This window comes from Trichosurus vulpecula, chromosome 3, assembly GCF_011100635.1.
Source record: "Trichosurus vulpecula isolate mTriVul1 chromosome 3, mTriVul1.pri, whole genome shotgun sequence".
Classification (NCBI taxonomy): domain Eukaryota; kingdom Metazoa; phylum Chordata; class Mammalia; order Diprotodontia; family Phalangeridae; genus Trichosurus; species Trichosurus vulpecula.
In genome coordinates, this window is record NC_050575.1 from 37,138,364 (window position 1) to 37,155,179 (window position 16,816).

General features: G+C 38.7%; 1 protein-coding gene across 1 annotated transcript in view; it reads right to left on the reverse strand.

The window, feature by feature from the left end:
• Positions 1-16,816, reverse strand: part of TTC6 (tetratricopeptide repeat domain 6) — a 94,241-nt gene that overhangs the window by 65,659 nt on the left and 11,766 nt on the right. Inside the window, exons 3-4 of the mRNA XM_036749703.1 lie at positions 5,450-5,532; positions 3,813-3,889 (exon numbers count right to left, since the gene is read on the reverse strand). Of these exons, the coding sequence (XP_036605598.1) occupies positions 3,813-3,889; positions 5,450-5,532 (160 nt within the window). The remainder of the gene's footprint in view (positions 1-3,812; positions 3,890-5,449; positions 5,533-16,816) is intronic.

Consider the following 16,816-nt stretch of genomic DNA (forward strand, 5'->3'; position numbering starts at 1 on the left):
CCAACCAATCAATACCTTTAGATCTGTAAAATGGACCAATAAGTTTGGAAATTATCCCAAGAAAGACCTGTACAATGTTCATGAAACACAGGGACCTTTACCTTTGAGGCAGCTATAGAAAGCTGAACACTTCCTTGCTAAAACAGAGGAAGAAGATTGGTAGACATTCTTAGAGCACATGATCAATAGGTCAAAAACCTAAGAAAGACTGGGGAGTACTTTCTTCATGGAGAATAGCAACGCCTAATATAAATTCAATTAGCAATAGCAAAGGCCAATAAAAATTCACATCATTGGATTTGCAGAATATTAAGGGAAAATGATTTGCCTCTGGATGGAGTTTATGAAATTGCTAAGATCCAAGAATAGGATCAGAAGACCCTCTAGGGGTTATATCCATGTTAACTTGGCCAACAATATGGCAACCAAGAAGAATAGAACCAATGCCTAAGTCATGTGCACTTGTTTGTGGAAACAAATGGGTTTGTGATGGTGATTAAGGACTACATTATTGCCATTGGAAATTACAGACAGGCTTCCCATGAGGAGCCTAGACTTAGTGACCAATGTAGGTTATTCAAAGAAACAGTAGAAACTGTGCAGCACATTATCTGGAGGATATACAAATTTAGCCTCAGAAGCTCACTGTCTTTCATGAACTAACAGATGACAAATCCCCATATTACAAATTTAGACCTTAAAATATCTTGGATAACTCAACCAATAAACTGTACTGGAACCACACTATTATAACTAGCCAAACTACTGCCCCAAATCACTTGGATGTAACATTAAAGAATGTTTTTATAGCTGTTGCCATTCCAAATGCCCTTAATTTATAAGTTACATGTAAGGGAAAATTTTTAAAATATAGAGACTTAGCAGAGGAGATAAAAATCTTGTGGGAAAAAGTTGAGGTGCATACGATTCTTATTTTCTTATCTAAGGTTGGATTTATGTCGATGATGCTTTCGCTGAGCCTACAAAGGATTAACTTAAATCATAATACTTTTATTCAACTGTAATAAATTGCTTTATCTGTCTGCACAATAATGTTTAGAACATTAAATATAAAAATAATAACAGCAGGATAGCTACTTGTCACAGGATCATTTCTAGCTGTATGCCATTGAAAAAGAGAAGAATAAAATGACACTGATGATGCTCTATCATCACCATGAAGATGCAAATGGATCAGATACAAAATGAAAAATTAGTGTGCTATTAATATGGTGAACATTAGAATGATTAACTGAAAAAAGGTGACTGGAACTAGCTTTTTTTCCTTCCACAACTGGAACATGGTCAGGTCAGAGAAGATAAATTAATTATTGCATAAAATAATTGTCAGTGGTGCATCAGTCCTAAATAGAACTGAGTATGACTTTTAAGTGAAAGAGAGTTGAACAAAAGCATCATATTAATATCTTGATGAATTGATAATATTAAGTTGCAAGGCTTTATTGAAAAATAGCTTAAATTATTACTTCATGGCATGGAAGCTTTTTCCAGTGACATCAAAATGTCATATGGACTAGATAAGTTTATAATTCTTAATGTGTTCCTAATAAAAAGAGACCAAAAGCTGTGAGCTAGAATCTAGAGGTCAAATTGAACCAACAGATAAAAGCAATATTTAAAAATTCCTTGTCTTTTTCTAGAAAAGATACAATGAACGTAAAGCTATCAAAAAGAAATCAGAAGATGTACATGTTAAGAGTCTGACAGACATCCTGAAGCTTAATGGGAAGAATACATTTAGATCAATTAATAGCTATCCAATGCCAGTTTTAATGTCTACTGTTAGTATGGTAAAATGAACCATAAATATGGTAAAAATCTGGATGTCCAAACAAAACTCCCTGCAATGTTAATGAATCACATAGCACATTGCCCTATAGTACCTACAAAAGACTAACACATTCGGGGCAAAAAAGAAGGGAAAAGATTGCTAGATGTTTTTAGAACACATTAAGCAGGTTGAAATTTTACAGAAATACTCTTGTAACAGACAGATTTTACTTCACTAAGCAATAGTGATGGGGTGGGAGGGGGAAGGACTCAAGATGTCAGAGAAAAGACAGTGACTCGCCTGAGCTCTCCCCCCAAATCCCTCCAAACGCCTTTAAATAATGCTATTAAACAATTCTTGGAGCAGCAGAGCCGATAAAAGGACAGGATGAAATAACTTTCAAGCCAAAGACAACTCAGAAGGCTGGCAGGAACGCAGCTGGGTGAGAGTGGAGCACAGTCCAGCACAGGCCATGCCAGCACAGCCCCAGCCCCAGCCCCAGCAAACCAGCAGCAGGCCTTTGGAGCCACTGAAAAAGCAGGGGCAGCAGCTGCTTCCAGAGCTCTCAGTCCACACATGGTAAGGGGGTCAAACACCTGGTCGGGAGATTACAGGGGTCTTTTGTTAGCACTGAGGCAGGATTCTTGCTTTGCCCATACTCAGATCCAGGTCACAGTCCTGGGTGGCAGTCCCAGGGTGAAGAGTTCACCAAAGCTTTCAGCCACAGTGGAGTGGGGACCCTTGTCACAGTCCCAAGGAAGAAAAGAGTGCTTGTGGTCACTCACAGACCAGAGCACAGGCTAGGAGAGTAGTAAAACACACCTCTCCTTTGATCATATCACCTTGGAAGAACTGAAAACTTGCAGGTCCCTAGAAGTATCTCTGAAAACAGTGGCATAAAACCCTTGAAGCTTGGGACAGTATGCCCTCCACCCTGGAAGTAGAGCCTTACTTTAACAAAGAGTTAAAAATCAAGAAATAGACTGAGAAAATGAGCAAAAACCAAAAAAATTCTGACCATAGAAAGTTACTATGATGACAAGGAAGACAAAAACACACTCAGAGGAAGATAACAAAGTCAAAGCTCCTGCATTCAAAGCCTCTAAGAAAAATATAAGGCCATGGAAGAGGTCAGAAAGGATTTTGAAAATCAAGCAAGAGAGGTAGGAGAAAAATTAAGAAGAGAAATGAAAGTGATGCAAGGAAATCAAGAAAAATGAGTCTACAGCTTGGTCAAGGAGACACAAAAAATACTGATGAAAATAACACTTTTAAAACACACTAGTCCAAATGGCAAAAGAGGCACAAAAATTCACTGAAGAAAAAAAAACTCCTTAAAAAGTAAAATTGACCAAATGGAAAAGGAGGTATAAAAGCTAACTGAAGAAAATAATTCCCTAAAAAAATCCTTAAAAATTAGAATTGAGCAAATGGAAGCTACTTTATGAGAAATCAAGAAACAATGAAACAAAACTAAAAGAATGAAAAATAGAAGACAATGTGAAATATCTCAATGGAAAAACAACTATGTCAGATACAGAGCTAAAAGCCAGGGAAACAAATACAAGCAATCAGAATAACAAGCCCTGTCCTCAAGAGGCTCCTGTGCTATAACAGTAATATCTTTGAACTTGCAGATCATTTAAACACTCTCACGTGACATTATTTTATTTGATCCTCACAGCACACCTATGCAAAACCAGGCATTATTTACTTCATTTTACAGATGAAAAAAACCTGAGATTCGGATAGATTAAGTGCCTAAGGTCACCTAGAGCGTAAATAATAGAACCAGGAATAAGACACAGGTCTTTTGACTCCTTTTTTCTTCTTCAGTTACCAGCTCTTCCTTTTTACATCACTTTTCTTCTCTAAGACTAACATTTTTTATGTTCTTTAATTCTCTCATTTTTTTCCCTCAATGAAGCATCAGAAAGGGTGCACAAAAATTTACTCTTGCATTATTTGTTAAGAAAAACTATACTGTAGTTATGTAGGTATAGTTATAAGTAAAACCTACCTTTGTTCATTTGTGCTACTTGGAAAATAGTGGACTTTGCAAGATCATACCGCTTCATCTCAAGTAGATAGCGTCCTCTGTAAGGGAAAAAAGGGTTTAAGACTAAATCAGAAAAAAAGGCAAATTTAAGGAGTAACTTAAGGGATAGCCATTGTAATAAATAAATGTACATAAATATGTATATATAGTCATAAAAGCATCATATGTTTATATATGGTGTAAGTTCAGATCAGCACTTCTTAAACTGTGGGTCACAACCCCATATGGGATTATGGAACTGAATGTGGGGATCGAGAAAAAGTAAAAGGTTTCTGAACATGCAACAACCAAAAATTAATTCAAAACCTAATGCATAATGAATCTGAGGTGTTTCTGGCAGTGCTTGTCTGTGTTGCATCATGCAACTTCACTGCAGCCTTGGTTCTGAACATGCAACATGCTCACTTTACACTGCTCATGCCATCACACCATGCAATGCCAACAAATGCTGTCAGAAACACTTTGGCTAAGATTCAAGATTATTTATTATATGTTATGAATTACAGTGTTTTTGCAGTACGTACAGTCTTTGCCATGGTCTGTCAAGTTCATCTCTGCACGTCTTTCATATATGTCCCCTTCTCTCCTGTGACACTGCCACCAATCTGGTGCAGGCCTTCATCTTTTCATTCCTCGACTATTGCAATAGCCTTCTGGTGGGTCTGTCTGCCATAAATCTTTCCTCATTTCAATCCATCCTCCACTCAATTGCCAAAGTGATCTTCCTAAAGCACAGGTCCAATTGTGTCCTTTCCCTACTCAATAAACTCCATTAGCTTCCTGTCACCTCTAGAATCAAATACAAAATGCTCTATTTAGCACTCAAAGCCCTTCACGATCTATCCCCCTGCTAACTTTGCAGTTTTCTTACACCATATACACCTCCATGTGCTCTTTGATCTAGTGACATCGGCCTTGCTGTTCCTCAAACAAGATGCTACATCTCTCAGCTCCAGCCATTTTTTTCTGGCTGGCCCCCATGCCTCCAATACGCTTGCTCCTCATATCCACCTCTGGCTTCTCTGACTTTCTTTAGGTCGTTGCTAAAATCTCACTCTTTATAGGGAACCTTTCCTAATCCCTCTTAATTCTAGTGCCTCTTCTCTGTTGGTTATTTCTTATTTATACTGCACATACCTTATTTTTATATGACTGTGTGTTATCTCCCCCATTCAATTGTGAGCTCCTTCAAAGCAGGAACTGCCTTTTTTGTATCCCTAGCATTTAGAAAAGTACTTGGCACATCTTGGCTTCTTAATAAATACTTATTGATTAATTGATGGAAATAATGGCCAAGATGAATCTAAAAATCTTACTAACATGTTAGGTAATAGAATTTGTGATTTTCCTAAAATAAATAATATGTAATGTATATCTTTGAGTGTATATACCTAATATATACCCACACAATACACACTAGTATATATTAGTACATATGTATATATACCCATGCATTATGTATATACATGCATTATGTATATACATGCATTTGCATATTATATAATCATATACATATCATGTATGCCAACATATAAGTGCCACTTTGGTCTTTATCTTGATGCAATGAAGGTAGAACAAAGTTCTTTTTGTGTACTTGCCTCATTATATACAACTGGATTCCATCTGGCTGGAGGTGGATGGCTCGAGACATATCCTTCACTGCTTCTGGTAATTTATGTATCTGTTGAATTATGAATAGAAGCTTAGTGTTTAATATTAGTAACTGCTTCCTTTATATCATTTTGTGCAGTCTCTTCAAAGTAAAAATTTTGAGACTATCTTAGAAGATTTTGCTTTATGGGTTCTACAAGGTATTAAGATACAAAAACGTAAGAAAAGAGATAAATTGTTTAAATGGCCTTTCTTAAGAATTAAAAGTTTTCCTTTCTCTTGAGCTCAAAGGACTGAAACTCAGATGGATTTTGGAGATAATGTCCCTGTGGCCCATTTCACTGCTGTAATAGTTATATATTTTATACTTTGGCCTGTTTGTCTTGCCAGCTAAAAACCTTCCTATCTACCCTGTGTCTTTCATTAACCATCAGATTACCCCATCTACCTTTCAAACAAGCAGAAAGCCCCACATCCTCCATAAGCCAGTGAAAATTCCTATCTCCTCTCGAGTTGACAAAAACAGCCTCAGCTTATTCAGTTGCAGGATACCTAATTTGTTCTCATCAGGTAAATTGGAAGGGAAACTCAAAAAACATGCGAATATAGTATACTATTCTTTAGAATCTTCAGATACAAATGAACAAATTTATACTATATATTATTTATACTAATAAACTTTATACATACATACATGTAGAAGCAGTTTCACGTAGGACAGAGTACCTGCCTTGGAGTCAGGAAGATCTAGGCTCAGATCCTGTGTCTAACACTTAATAGCTGTATGACCCTGAGCAAATGTACTTCAAATAACTCCCTAAGACTGATTAGTTAAGTTACAGATGGAATGCAAGCCACATTGGTTGAAGGAAGTCTCATGCTGGAGATTCCACTAGGTTGGAAAATATTACGTATCCATTGTGTGTATTCATATATATGTATATACATCAATAACAAAGATTAGATATTGGATTTATTTATAAGCAATCAATCAATCGATCAAGTTGGATTTATTTAAATTTTATTTATTTATTTAAATACTAAACAAAATGATAATATCATGAAATAATATTCAACCCTTCCAAGTCCATATACCCTGAAGTAGCTCAATCAGTATCTCAAAGATTGTAGTGGCCTATTATTTGACCTCAGGTCCAGTCTGCTCCAAGACACATGGATCAGTGCTTCCTTCTGAAAGTGTCAAGAACCAGAACTATTTTTCTGACTGTTTCAACTTGATTACACCTTGTTGGTGGGGGAGAACTAAAATTATACTTATTAAACAGTCACTTTGAAGGAGTAGTTTGTGTGGCACACAAGCTTCCTGCCAATCAACCAAGCAAGAAGGACATAGTCATTTGTGCATCCAACGGGGTTCCTTGGGTTACTATGCAGAAGTGACCATGGAATATATACAGAATTCATTAGTCAAATGGAGAAAAAGAGGACATTAGACTTAGGTAGCATGAAGAATGGGGAAATTCATTGTCAGGGAGAGTAAATGATAAATTAGGGGAGCAAAAAAGGACAGAAGGATAGAATTTGTGTCTATGGAAAAAAGGACAAGTAATCAAAATGTTTGTGTTCCTACTGACCACAAATTAACTGACTTACCTAGGAAAAAATATCCTAAACACAACTGAATATAATTAACATAAATATCATCACATAAATGTCTCACTACTTCCCAAGATGATCTTTCCGTTATATTCAGTATTCTATTCACTGTCCCACAAAAATTGTTTGCACATTCTTTCCTCTACATCTGTTCACACAATTTCTTCACAGAGCTCTAGAATGCCCTCCCTTCTACACTCAGCTTCTTCACATCTCACCTCTTTTTCAAGAGCCATCTGAAACCTCACCTGCTCCTCAAATATTTTCTCTGTTAACTAATTTTATTTCGTCAGTGCACTATCCTTTCTTCTCTTAAGCTAAACACGTCCCTCTCAGGCCTACATCTTGCCCCCATAATCTCTATTATCTAGAAATACACCTTGTTACTCCCCTTTCCAGACCTTGTTTATCCTTCTACTAGTTATTTCCATTACATTGGCTCTCATAGATTCTTAATATTTTCTTCTTGAACTCTTTTCATAAATTCTGTTTACTTGAAATCTGTCTTTTTCTCCTGAGGATAGATATCTGACAAACCTTTCTAGTTATGGCTGTTATTGGGGATACCCATTTTCCCAAAGTCACAAGATTAGAAAGAGGAGTTACCATATGAAGTGCTTCTTATTGTTTGTTCTGGACCATCACTCTCCATCTCCCCATCCTTGTGTAATAACAATTAAGTTGGGACTTTCTTACTGTTTTAAAATGATTAATTAAGTGTCTTTGATTGAGTCTTACTAGGTGCTAAACCCCAGGCCCAGGTGGGGCTCCAGGTAGGGCCAGTGAAGGGACGTGCTAACACCAGAGCCAATTGATGGAGACTAAGTTTGATGTTTGATGATGTCTGAAACTGCATAAAAAGGGAGGACAGAGCTATTTGCTTTCGGCTCTCACTCTTGGTGGTGCGCTGATGTGGAGACTCCAGGCAGCTATAGCTAAGAGCCCTCCAGCTTGTAAACTGGATGTTGGGACTTTGTTAAACTCTGGTAACTATGAATTGGGATTTGAATCAGACAAGGTCTGTCTGTTGATGTTTGTAATTTGTTTGTATTTGTTCTGAAGTTCAGGGTGCTGGCTTTTTCCCCTGAACTAAATGAATGATATTTGTATACTGGATTAAAGTAAGGTTGTTAACCCCTTAATGTTGCTTTCCTTAGTAAAGCAGATCAAAAGAACCTGGGCTTGCGGTGTTTTCTGAGCTGGTTGTTGTTGGTTTTACACCCCCACAGCAGCTGCTAGCTGGATTGTTGAAACACCTTGTTACTCTCATCTATAGATCTCCAGATTACTTCCATACCTTCCTCCACAACTTTGACACTTGGGTGATGTTTTCCCTTCCTACTCCTATCTCCTCCTAAATTCAGTGTCCAGGTTGATGACTCTTTAAGATCTTGACCCAACTCCCTATAATTTCCACCTTCCCCAAGGCAGTTATACTTTAGTCCTCATCAATATTCAAAGCTTCTTTACTCCCCAAACCTTAAAATAGCCTCTTCTGATCAAAATTTCTTCCTTTTCAATTATGTCATACTCTCTGTCTATTAATTCTGTTCTATACATAATGATGACCTTTGGTTTCTCGATCTTTACCTATTCTCCCATTCTATCATACCTGGTTCTGCCATTATACCCAATTTTGACCCAATAGTTATCAATTTCCAAGAAACATTTTCTTCCATCCTTGAATATCTTTTCCTCTTAACATTATGACTATAATACCCTAATAATTTCTAATCTTGGATAACATATGCCACTTGCCTTTTCAACAAGAGAAAGTCACAAAATGGTATTAAGTTGATCCAATGCAAATTTATACTATCTGACATCTGCTGGATCCCCATTGCTACTTAGCAATCTTTATATTACTCTCTAACCAATCCACTATGGCAGTCCACATAGAACCTGTTTCAGAGCTTTTCTATTCTTCTCACTCTTAGCTTGTAACCTGAACACAGTAGGTATTTAATAAATGTTTTTCGAGATTGAGATCATCCGACATGAGTCCTCTTGATTCCCTTCTTCCACTTCTCAAAACCACTCTAGAAAGCAAGAAATCAAATCAGAGATATGTCTTTGCTTCCTCTTCCCTTCTGATTCAGATGAAGAGGTAGCCCTTTTCCTTGCCAAAGTCAGCCCATTTATCTATTGCCCTTCTCTTGCTACATCAATCATTTTTCTTTCTTTCTGGAGTATCATTAATCTCTCCTTTATGAATCTTTTCCTTCTCTGAGCATTCCTTATGCTTTGCTATCACCCTATCTGTATTGCTGATGTATTGTTAATGGAATGGGAAGATCTTTCCCATCCATTAATAGGTCCATGTGACCTGCTTGAGTCACATAGAAGCCTGAGTCACATGAGCCTGTGGTGGGACAAGCTTGCTAAACAGGTGGAGCAGGAAATTGGAGTGAGTCAGAGCTGGAAGAGATAGAGGGAGTTGGAGCTTGGAGAGAGAGGAGGCAGGCAGAGAGACACAGAGCAGCTAGTGTGAGAGAGAGGGAGTGATTTTGCTTAAGGGAGTTTTGTTTGTGGGAAGGCCCTAAAGAGGGAAGGCTTGGGGATGGCGGTGCCCCCTGCACTGGTAATGTGTATAGACTCCTTGGTTACTATGACAGATTTCTTTGTTGCTATGATGGATTTGGCTTTCTGGTGTTGGAATGAATGTTTCAGTTTTGTCTTCATGGAGAGAGTCTGTTATATTTTGTGATTCTGAAATTTGCCAGCATCTTCATAGCAGCCACTGTGGGTATTGAATTGGCACTACATTTGGTAACAAGGATGGGATCATAAAATATAAAACCTCTACTTGGAGGCAAGAAGGCTTTAGAGAAGGTAATGGATATCCCAGGATGGGAGGATTTACTTTATTCCTCCCTCGCAAGAGAATGGGCTAAAAGCACAGGACTCTATGAAAACTGGGAACCAAGGCTACAGCAGGGAGAACTCAGCGATTTAGAAAGATGTTTGCAAGGAATACCAATAGAACTGAGGACAGAACCAGTAGGGGTATGTAGAAGAGGCTGGGCTTTGCTAACAAGTTATCACATTATATGTAAAAGCAGAGACAAATTGCTGGAGGAAAAGGCTCAGATGAAAAAGGAGTTAGCTGATTTGCATGAGAAGCTTTCTATGCTTCAGCATTTAAACTTTCCTTTAGAAGAGCAAGCTAGACAGTTTCAGGTGGTGGAAGTAAAATCAGCTGCTAGTTTAGCTCAGAAAAAGAAGCAAAAAATTAGCAAGGGGAAGGTACATGCAGCCCTTACACAGGCTTGGCTTGATTGGGGTGCAAAAACCTGCCGGGAAGATGTGTGGGAGGAAAATGAAACAAAGTTAATTGAGGAGGCTTTTAGCAATAAAGACATTGTCCAATACTAAGACGGAAGCAGGAGAACAGGGGCGAGGGGCACACAGCCTTTAGGGAAATAATTGAGGATTTTACTCAGCAGGAGGTCACAGACATTTTGAGTCTATTCACCCCCCAAAATGAGAGAATCATTAGTATCTTGGATGGTGAGAATCAGTGATGAATGGGCCGGACGAGTAGGGATAGATAACATAGATTGATTGAAATTTATAGGTATTGATCAGAATCCTTTTGTACAGCAAGTTTATAGGGATTACCATATGCAAGGGGGTAACAATGCGACTAATTGTTAGTTTTAGCTGCAGAAGGATGCAGCAAACAGTATCCTACTGACTGTGTGGCCTAGCGGAGATAGACCCTGGTATTAGCTTAGAGACTGTATGAGAAAGTTAAAGGAGGAGGTAATGAAGATAGCAAATATGATTGAAGATGCAGATGTCTATCATGGTACTCCCTTAACAGTTTCTCATAGAAATATAATAGTGAAGATGGCTCCTCCTGCTTATAAGCACCTAATTCTGACTTTACTAATTGGGAAAATAGGGTACCCTTTTTTAGAGGCTCTAGATAAGATTTCACAGTTAAGTGACTTAGGGGAAAGAGGAAAAGATAAATTTCCTCAAGAGAGAAAAGCAAATAGACAGCAGATTCAAAGTCAGAATAGATTAACAAGGAAAGAGTTGTTTACTGCTCTATTAAGAGCAGGACTAGATTTTGAAAGAATAGATGGTATCTGAGCTAACAAACTCTATAAGATGTACCTAGAAAAGGGATTTAATGCTAGACTGAATAGGGAAGTAAGAAGTGCCTCTACAGATCCTCCTGAATCATCGTATCCAAGTTTGTCATACCTTCAGGGAGAATAGGAAATTGGCCAAGCCCCAGCTCAGATTAAAGAAATATACAGCAGTAAGGAAGGTAGGAATCAATACAGTTTTAGTAGGTTAATGGACTCCAGAGGTATACTTACCCTGCTTCTGGTTGTTGTCTCCTTATATTTTTTGGCTTTTCAACTTGTTTGCTAGATTTGTTTCCTGCAGGTTTAGTGCCCTCCACATGTAGATGCCTGACCGCTTGAGCTGGATGTCACCCCCTGTTGCGGCAATTAGGGTGGGACTTTTTTTTTTTTTTTTTGCTATTTTCTCTTTTGGAATGCTGAGGTAATCAAGCACCTTTGATGAGTTTTGCTTTTCAAATGTAATGGCAAGCAAAGTGGACTTTTTGTTGTCTTCGTTTTGGAAGTGCTTCTCAGTACTAAGGAATCTTTGCTTATATAAAGGGAAGGCCTAGTCACGTGGGTTTGAGTCGCATGGTTGCGATGCCCTTTGACTCTGAAGAAGCGTATATAAAACTCAGAGGTTAGCGTTTTGCCTTTGGGGGCACACTCATGGAAAGACTGTTGGTGACAAGACTGGGGAGCCGATGAAGCAGCCCCTCCTTTGGCTTTGAAAACCCAGATGTTGGTGCTTCTCTTTTTGGTAACTATGTATTTGATGTCTTGATCAAACAAAGCCTGTCTGTTGATCTGTTTTTAGTTTCTGTTTGTATTGCCTCTTGAAGTTCAGCATGCTGACTTTTTCCACCTGAACTAAGTGAATGATTAATTAAACTGAAATTGTTAACCCCTTACAGTTGCTTTCCTTAGAAAAGCTGATCAAAGAACCTGTGGTAGCAGCCTTCTTGTGTGCTTTTGTTGTTGGTCTTTCACCCCCACAACAGCTGCTAGCAACATTGTTGTTACAATCCTTGTCCAAGACTGTGCTGTGTTGCCCCTGGACCTGGCGCCTACCAAGCTCCAGATGCTGGCTAAAGAACTCACCCCTCAAACGGGACCTCTTGGGGCAGGGACAGCTCTACATCCAATTTCAGCAGGAAGTAGCTATAGGAGAAGAGACCTTTGCCCCTTACCCCAAGGGATTTTGGGCCCCATTCATTTGAGGGGGCGTGATGGAGTGCTTGTGCTCAAGCCCCACCCTAAGATATCATTTTATGTGTTTATTTTGTGTTATCCCTGTTATGTTGTTGTACAGTTCTGTTGATACAAGTTCCTCCTAAGCTCCCATTGACCTATGTAATGGATACAAAAGATCTTGGGGCTGAATTATTATTAATGTATTGTTAATGGAACAGGAAGATCTTTCCCATCCATTGATAGGCCTATGTGACCTGCTTGAATCACATGGAAGCCTGACTCACATGAGCCTGTGGTGGGATGAGCTTGCTGAATGGGTGGAGCAGGAAGGGGCAGAGCAGGAAGTTGGAGTGAGTCAGAGCTGGGAAAGAGATGACTGGAGTTGGAGCTTGGAGGGAGAGGAGGCAGGCAGAGAGACACAGAGCAGCTAGCATGAGTGAAAGAAGGAGTGATTTTGCTTAAGGGAGTTTTGTGTTACTATGATGGATTTCTTTGTTGCTATGATGGATTTGGCTTTCTGGTGTTGGAATAAATGTTTTGGTTTAGTCTTCCATAGTGACAATCATTTAATATCAATTTAGTAACTTCAATAAGGGCCAGAGCCTTAACTAATAATCAACTAGAAGAGGAGCCTAGACCTAAATGCTTCTTTGTTCTCTGAGTAAACTCAGAGAATGCCTCTTCCTACGTCAACAAGGCCAGATCGGGCTGACTTAAGAGCATCCTTTCCTCTGTCTATGGCCATTAAGGATGCGATCCTTAACTGGAGAAACTATCTTGAATAGTGTGATGGGCATATACTATGTTATGGCATGTTAGTGGTAAATTAAACACAGAGATCCTGGGTTGTAATTTCAATTGACATTTTGTCAGCTCTCTTATCTTATTGTATTTACAACCTATTCAATTAAGGAAAATCCTTTTCTTGTATCATGGTTAAACATACATGGAGATCATAAAATTGAGTAATACAGACATGCTGAGACTAAATATGTATTTAAACCTTCTCATTCTTTTGTTCAGACAGTGAGAACTTAAGGTCTGGCTCCTTGTACGTACAAGTAAGCTAGCTCTGCTAGTTTTAAGGGAATAAACAATATGAATTTACATATCACCTAGCTTGTTTGCCTCCTTTAACCAAACTTTCAGGTCAGCAATAGGGAGAAGTATTAGATTTTATAATTCGGAAATACATCTGCATCTTTACAGCAGCTTCTGTGGGTATCACGTTGGCACTACACTATCATTCTCATTTCCTTCTCTGTCAACATCTTAGAGTAGTTTACATTCCGTGATGTCATTGCCTCACCATTCCCTCATTCTCTTCTCCTGCACTCTGGCTTCTATTCTCATGGCACTTGGAAAACTGTTTTCTTTAAGATCATCGACGATCTTTTCATCACCAAATCCAAAAGGTCTTCCTCCTCAGTTACCTCGGCGAAACGTTTGATAGTTTTTAACAACTCCCTCTTTGGCATTTCTCCCTCTTTTTGCTTCTGTGTATTTTCATCGTCCTTCTCCTACCTCTCTAACTACTTTCCATTTCCTTTCCCCCTCCCACCTTTTAAGTGTGGCATTCCTGTAGCTTTATCCTCCACAATCTTGCTTGGCTATGTTATCCAGCCCTCTGACTTCAATTTATCACTTCCTGGAGATGGTTCCCCAGCCCAGAAATCTAGACATCTTAACTTAGCTCAACACCTTGCATTTCCAACTGCCTCCTAAATATCTCCACTGGTACCTCAAATTTAACTTGTCCAAAGTTGAATAAATTCAACATATTTCTCCCAATGTGTATCCCTCCTGCTAACTTCCTTATTATATTTATGGTAATGCCATTCACTTCTAGGAATCCTAAAGTACAGGCCTGACTCTATCACAGCTCAAAAAGCTCCAGTGACTTCCTATTACATCAAGGAAAAAATATTAATTTCTTTCCTTGGCATTTAAAGTCCTCCACAGTTGAGGTCCAGCCTCCCTTTCCAGCCTTATTACATATTATTTCCCTTCATGCACTCTACGATTCAGTTTGTTCCTCACACACATTATTTCATCTCTGTGTCTTTGTAGCATCTGTTCCCCAGTCTGGAATGCACTCCCTCCACCCCTCTTTCTCTTAGACTCCCAGGTTTCCTTCAAGCTCAGCTCAGATTTCCCTTCCTACATGAGACCTTTCTAGATTTCTGCTCCCTCATCTGCTAATGCATGTCCCACCTAGAAAATTACCTTGTATTTACTTCATTATATTTTAATTTACTTACTTGTGTACCCATTGTTTTTCTCCATAGAATGTAAACTTCCTCAGGGCCATGACTTTCACTTTTGTTTTGTTATTGCTTCAGGCCCTTGAAAAGTACCTAGTATATAGTAGGTGCTTTAATTAATGCCTAATGATTATTGATTATCAAGCTTCAAAACCATATAGACAGTTTTAAATTCTTTTTTTCCCTCCAACCCTCCCATATGCAATGACTAAGTTATATCAGTTCTTCTTTACATTATTATTAGCATCTTCTTTCTAATTCTCCTATCCTGGCTCAGGGTTAAAGACCCTGACTCTGGTACTTTCATATTTTTATATTTCAACATATCCTTTTAACTCATCACAGTCTGTGAAAGACTTGATAACTGATCAATACAATGATCCACCACAGTTTCAGAGGACTCATGATGAAAAATGTTATCCACCTCCAAATAGGAGCCCTAGTCAAATTGTACTCTCCAGTCTTATTGTCAATCAGTGAGTCCACAGGTATTAATTAAGCACATACTGAAGCACTGTGCTGAGCTCTGGGCTTACAAAGAAAAATAAAAACAGTCCTTAGCCTGAAGGACCTCATGTTCAAGTGGGGAAAATAACATGTAAATAACTTGGTACCTCCTCCTTCCCTTATTCATTCAAAGACAGACATCTCCTTGTGCTACCTCATCCTGTTCTCTTTCTTGTAGACTATAACCTCTGGTACCCTTCAAATTCCCTAACCCAAATCTCCCAAATGCCCTAATAAATTCCCTTTCATCATAGACCTATTCCTGTAACAGTCTTTCCATCTTTTGTATTCAGGTACTCCTCCTGTGTCCCGTAATACACTAGGTCAAGAGGAAGAGTAGGAATATGCCTTACTCCTCAGTAACATATCCAGATGTTTCTGCAACCATCAGCCCTCAGGGACTTCTCCAATTTTGGAGAGGTCTTCTGTCTCATCCCTTTTACCAAATGAGTTTATTCCAAGACTGTCCTGGACTCTCTTCTCTTTTCCCTTTATACTGTCTCTATTTGAAGACCTCATCAGCTTCCATAAGTTCAATTACCATCTCTATGGTGAAGACTTAGTCTCTCTCTCTCCTGGGCTCCATCCCTTCCTCTCTCCATTGGACATTTCAAACTGTTACCTTAAATTCAACAAGTTCAAAACCTGCTCTTGTTCCAAACTTTCCTATTTCCCCTCCAAAACATACCACTATCCTCCCAGTCCATCCAGGTTATCAACCTCACTCTTATCCTCAATTCTTCACTTTTACTCACCACGTAGAAAAGTTGTCAAATCTTGCTGTTTCTACCTTCACAACATCTCTCAATCTGTCCTCTTCTCTCCACTCACATAGCTACTACCCCAGTTCAAGTCCTCAACTGGTTTCAACTACTGCAACAGTTTCCTATTTGGTCTCCTTGCCTCAAGTCTCCCCCTACTCTAATTCATCCTCTTACACAGCTGCCAAACTGATTTTCCTAAAGTGTAGGTCAAACCATATCACTCCCATCCCTCAATAATCTCCAGAGGGCGCCTATTACTTCTAGCATCAATTAAAGACCCCTGTGTTTGACTTGTAAAACTCTTTATGACCTGGACCCATCCTACTTTTTGTCAGTCTTATTCTCTACATACTCTTTAGTCCGGCCAAACTAGTCTTGATTTTTTTTCTTTTATCCCCAGTACTGAGCAATATATTTGACATGTACATAGTAGGCACTTCATAAACACCTGTTTGTTGATTGATTAATCAGTTTCTCTGTTACTCTCCCTCCTTTCTCACACCCCTTTGCAACCTCTCCTCCCAATTCTTTTCTTCTTTGTTCCAGGCTCACAAAGAGATGCCAAAGGCCAATCCCTTTATTTGCACCATTGATCTCAATCACTCCCATTTCCTTTAGGAGTTTGCCCCTTCAATTATTCCTTTCTCTCACCTTCAGTCCTTACCTACTACTTCTTTCCCCAAAAGGCTGAAAAACATGCCCAGAACTTTTGTATCCTTAGAAACATTCTCAGAATGTTGTATCCTTAGAAACATTGACTCTGCCAGTCCCTCAAGCTATTGTCCAAATCCCTTTACTTATTCACAGCAAAATTAGAAAAAAAAATTGTTTGTACTTACTGCCTTTGCTTTCTTATTCTCATGTTTTCTCATGCTCTCTCCACAGTTATAAATTTCTTTGTAACTGCTAAATCCACTGACCTTTTC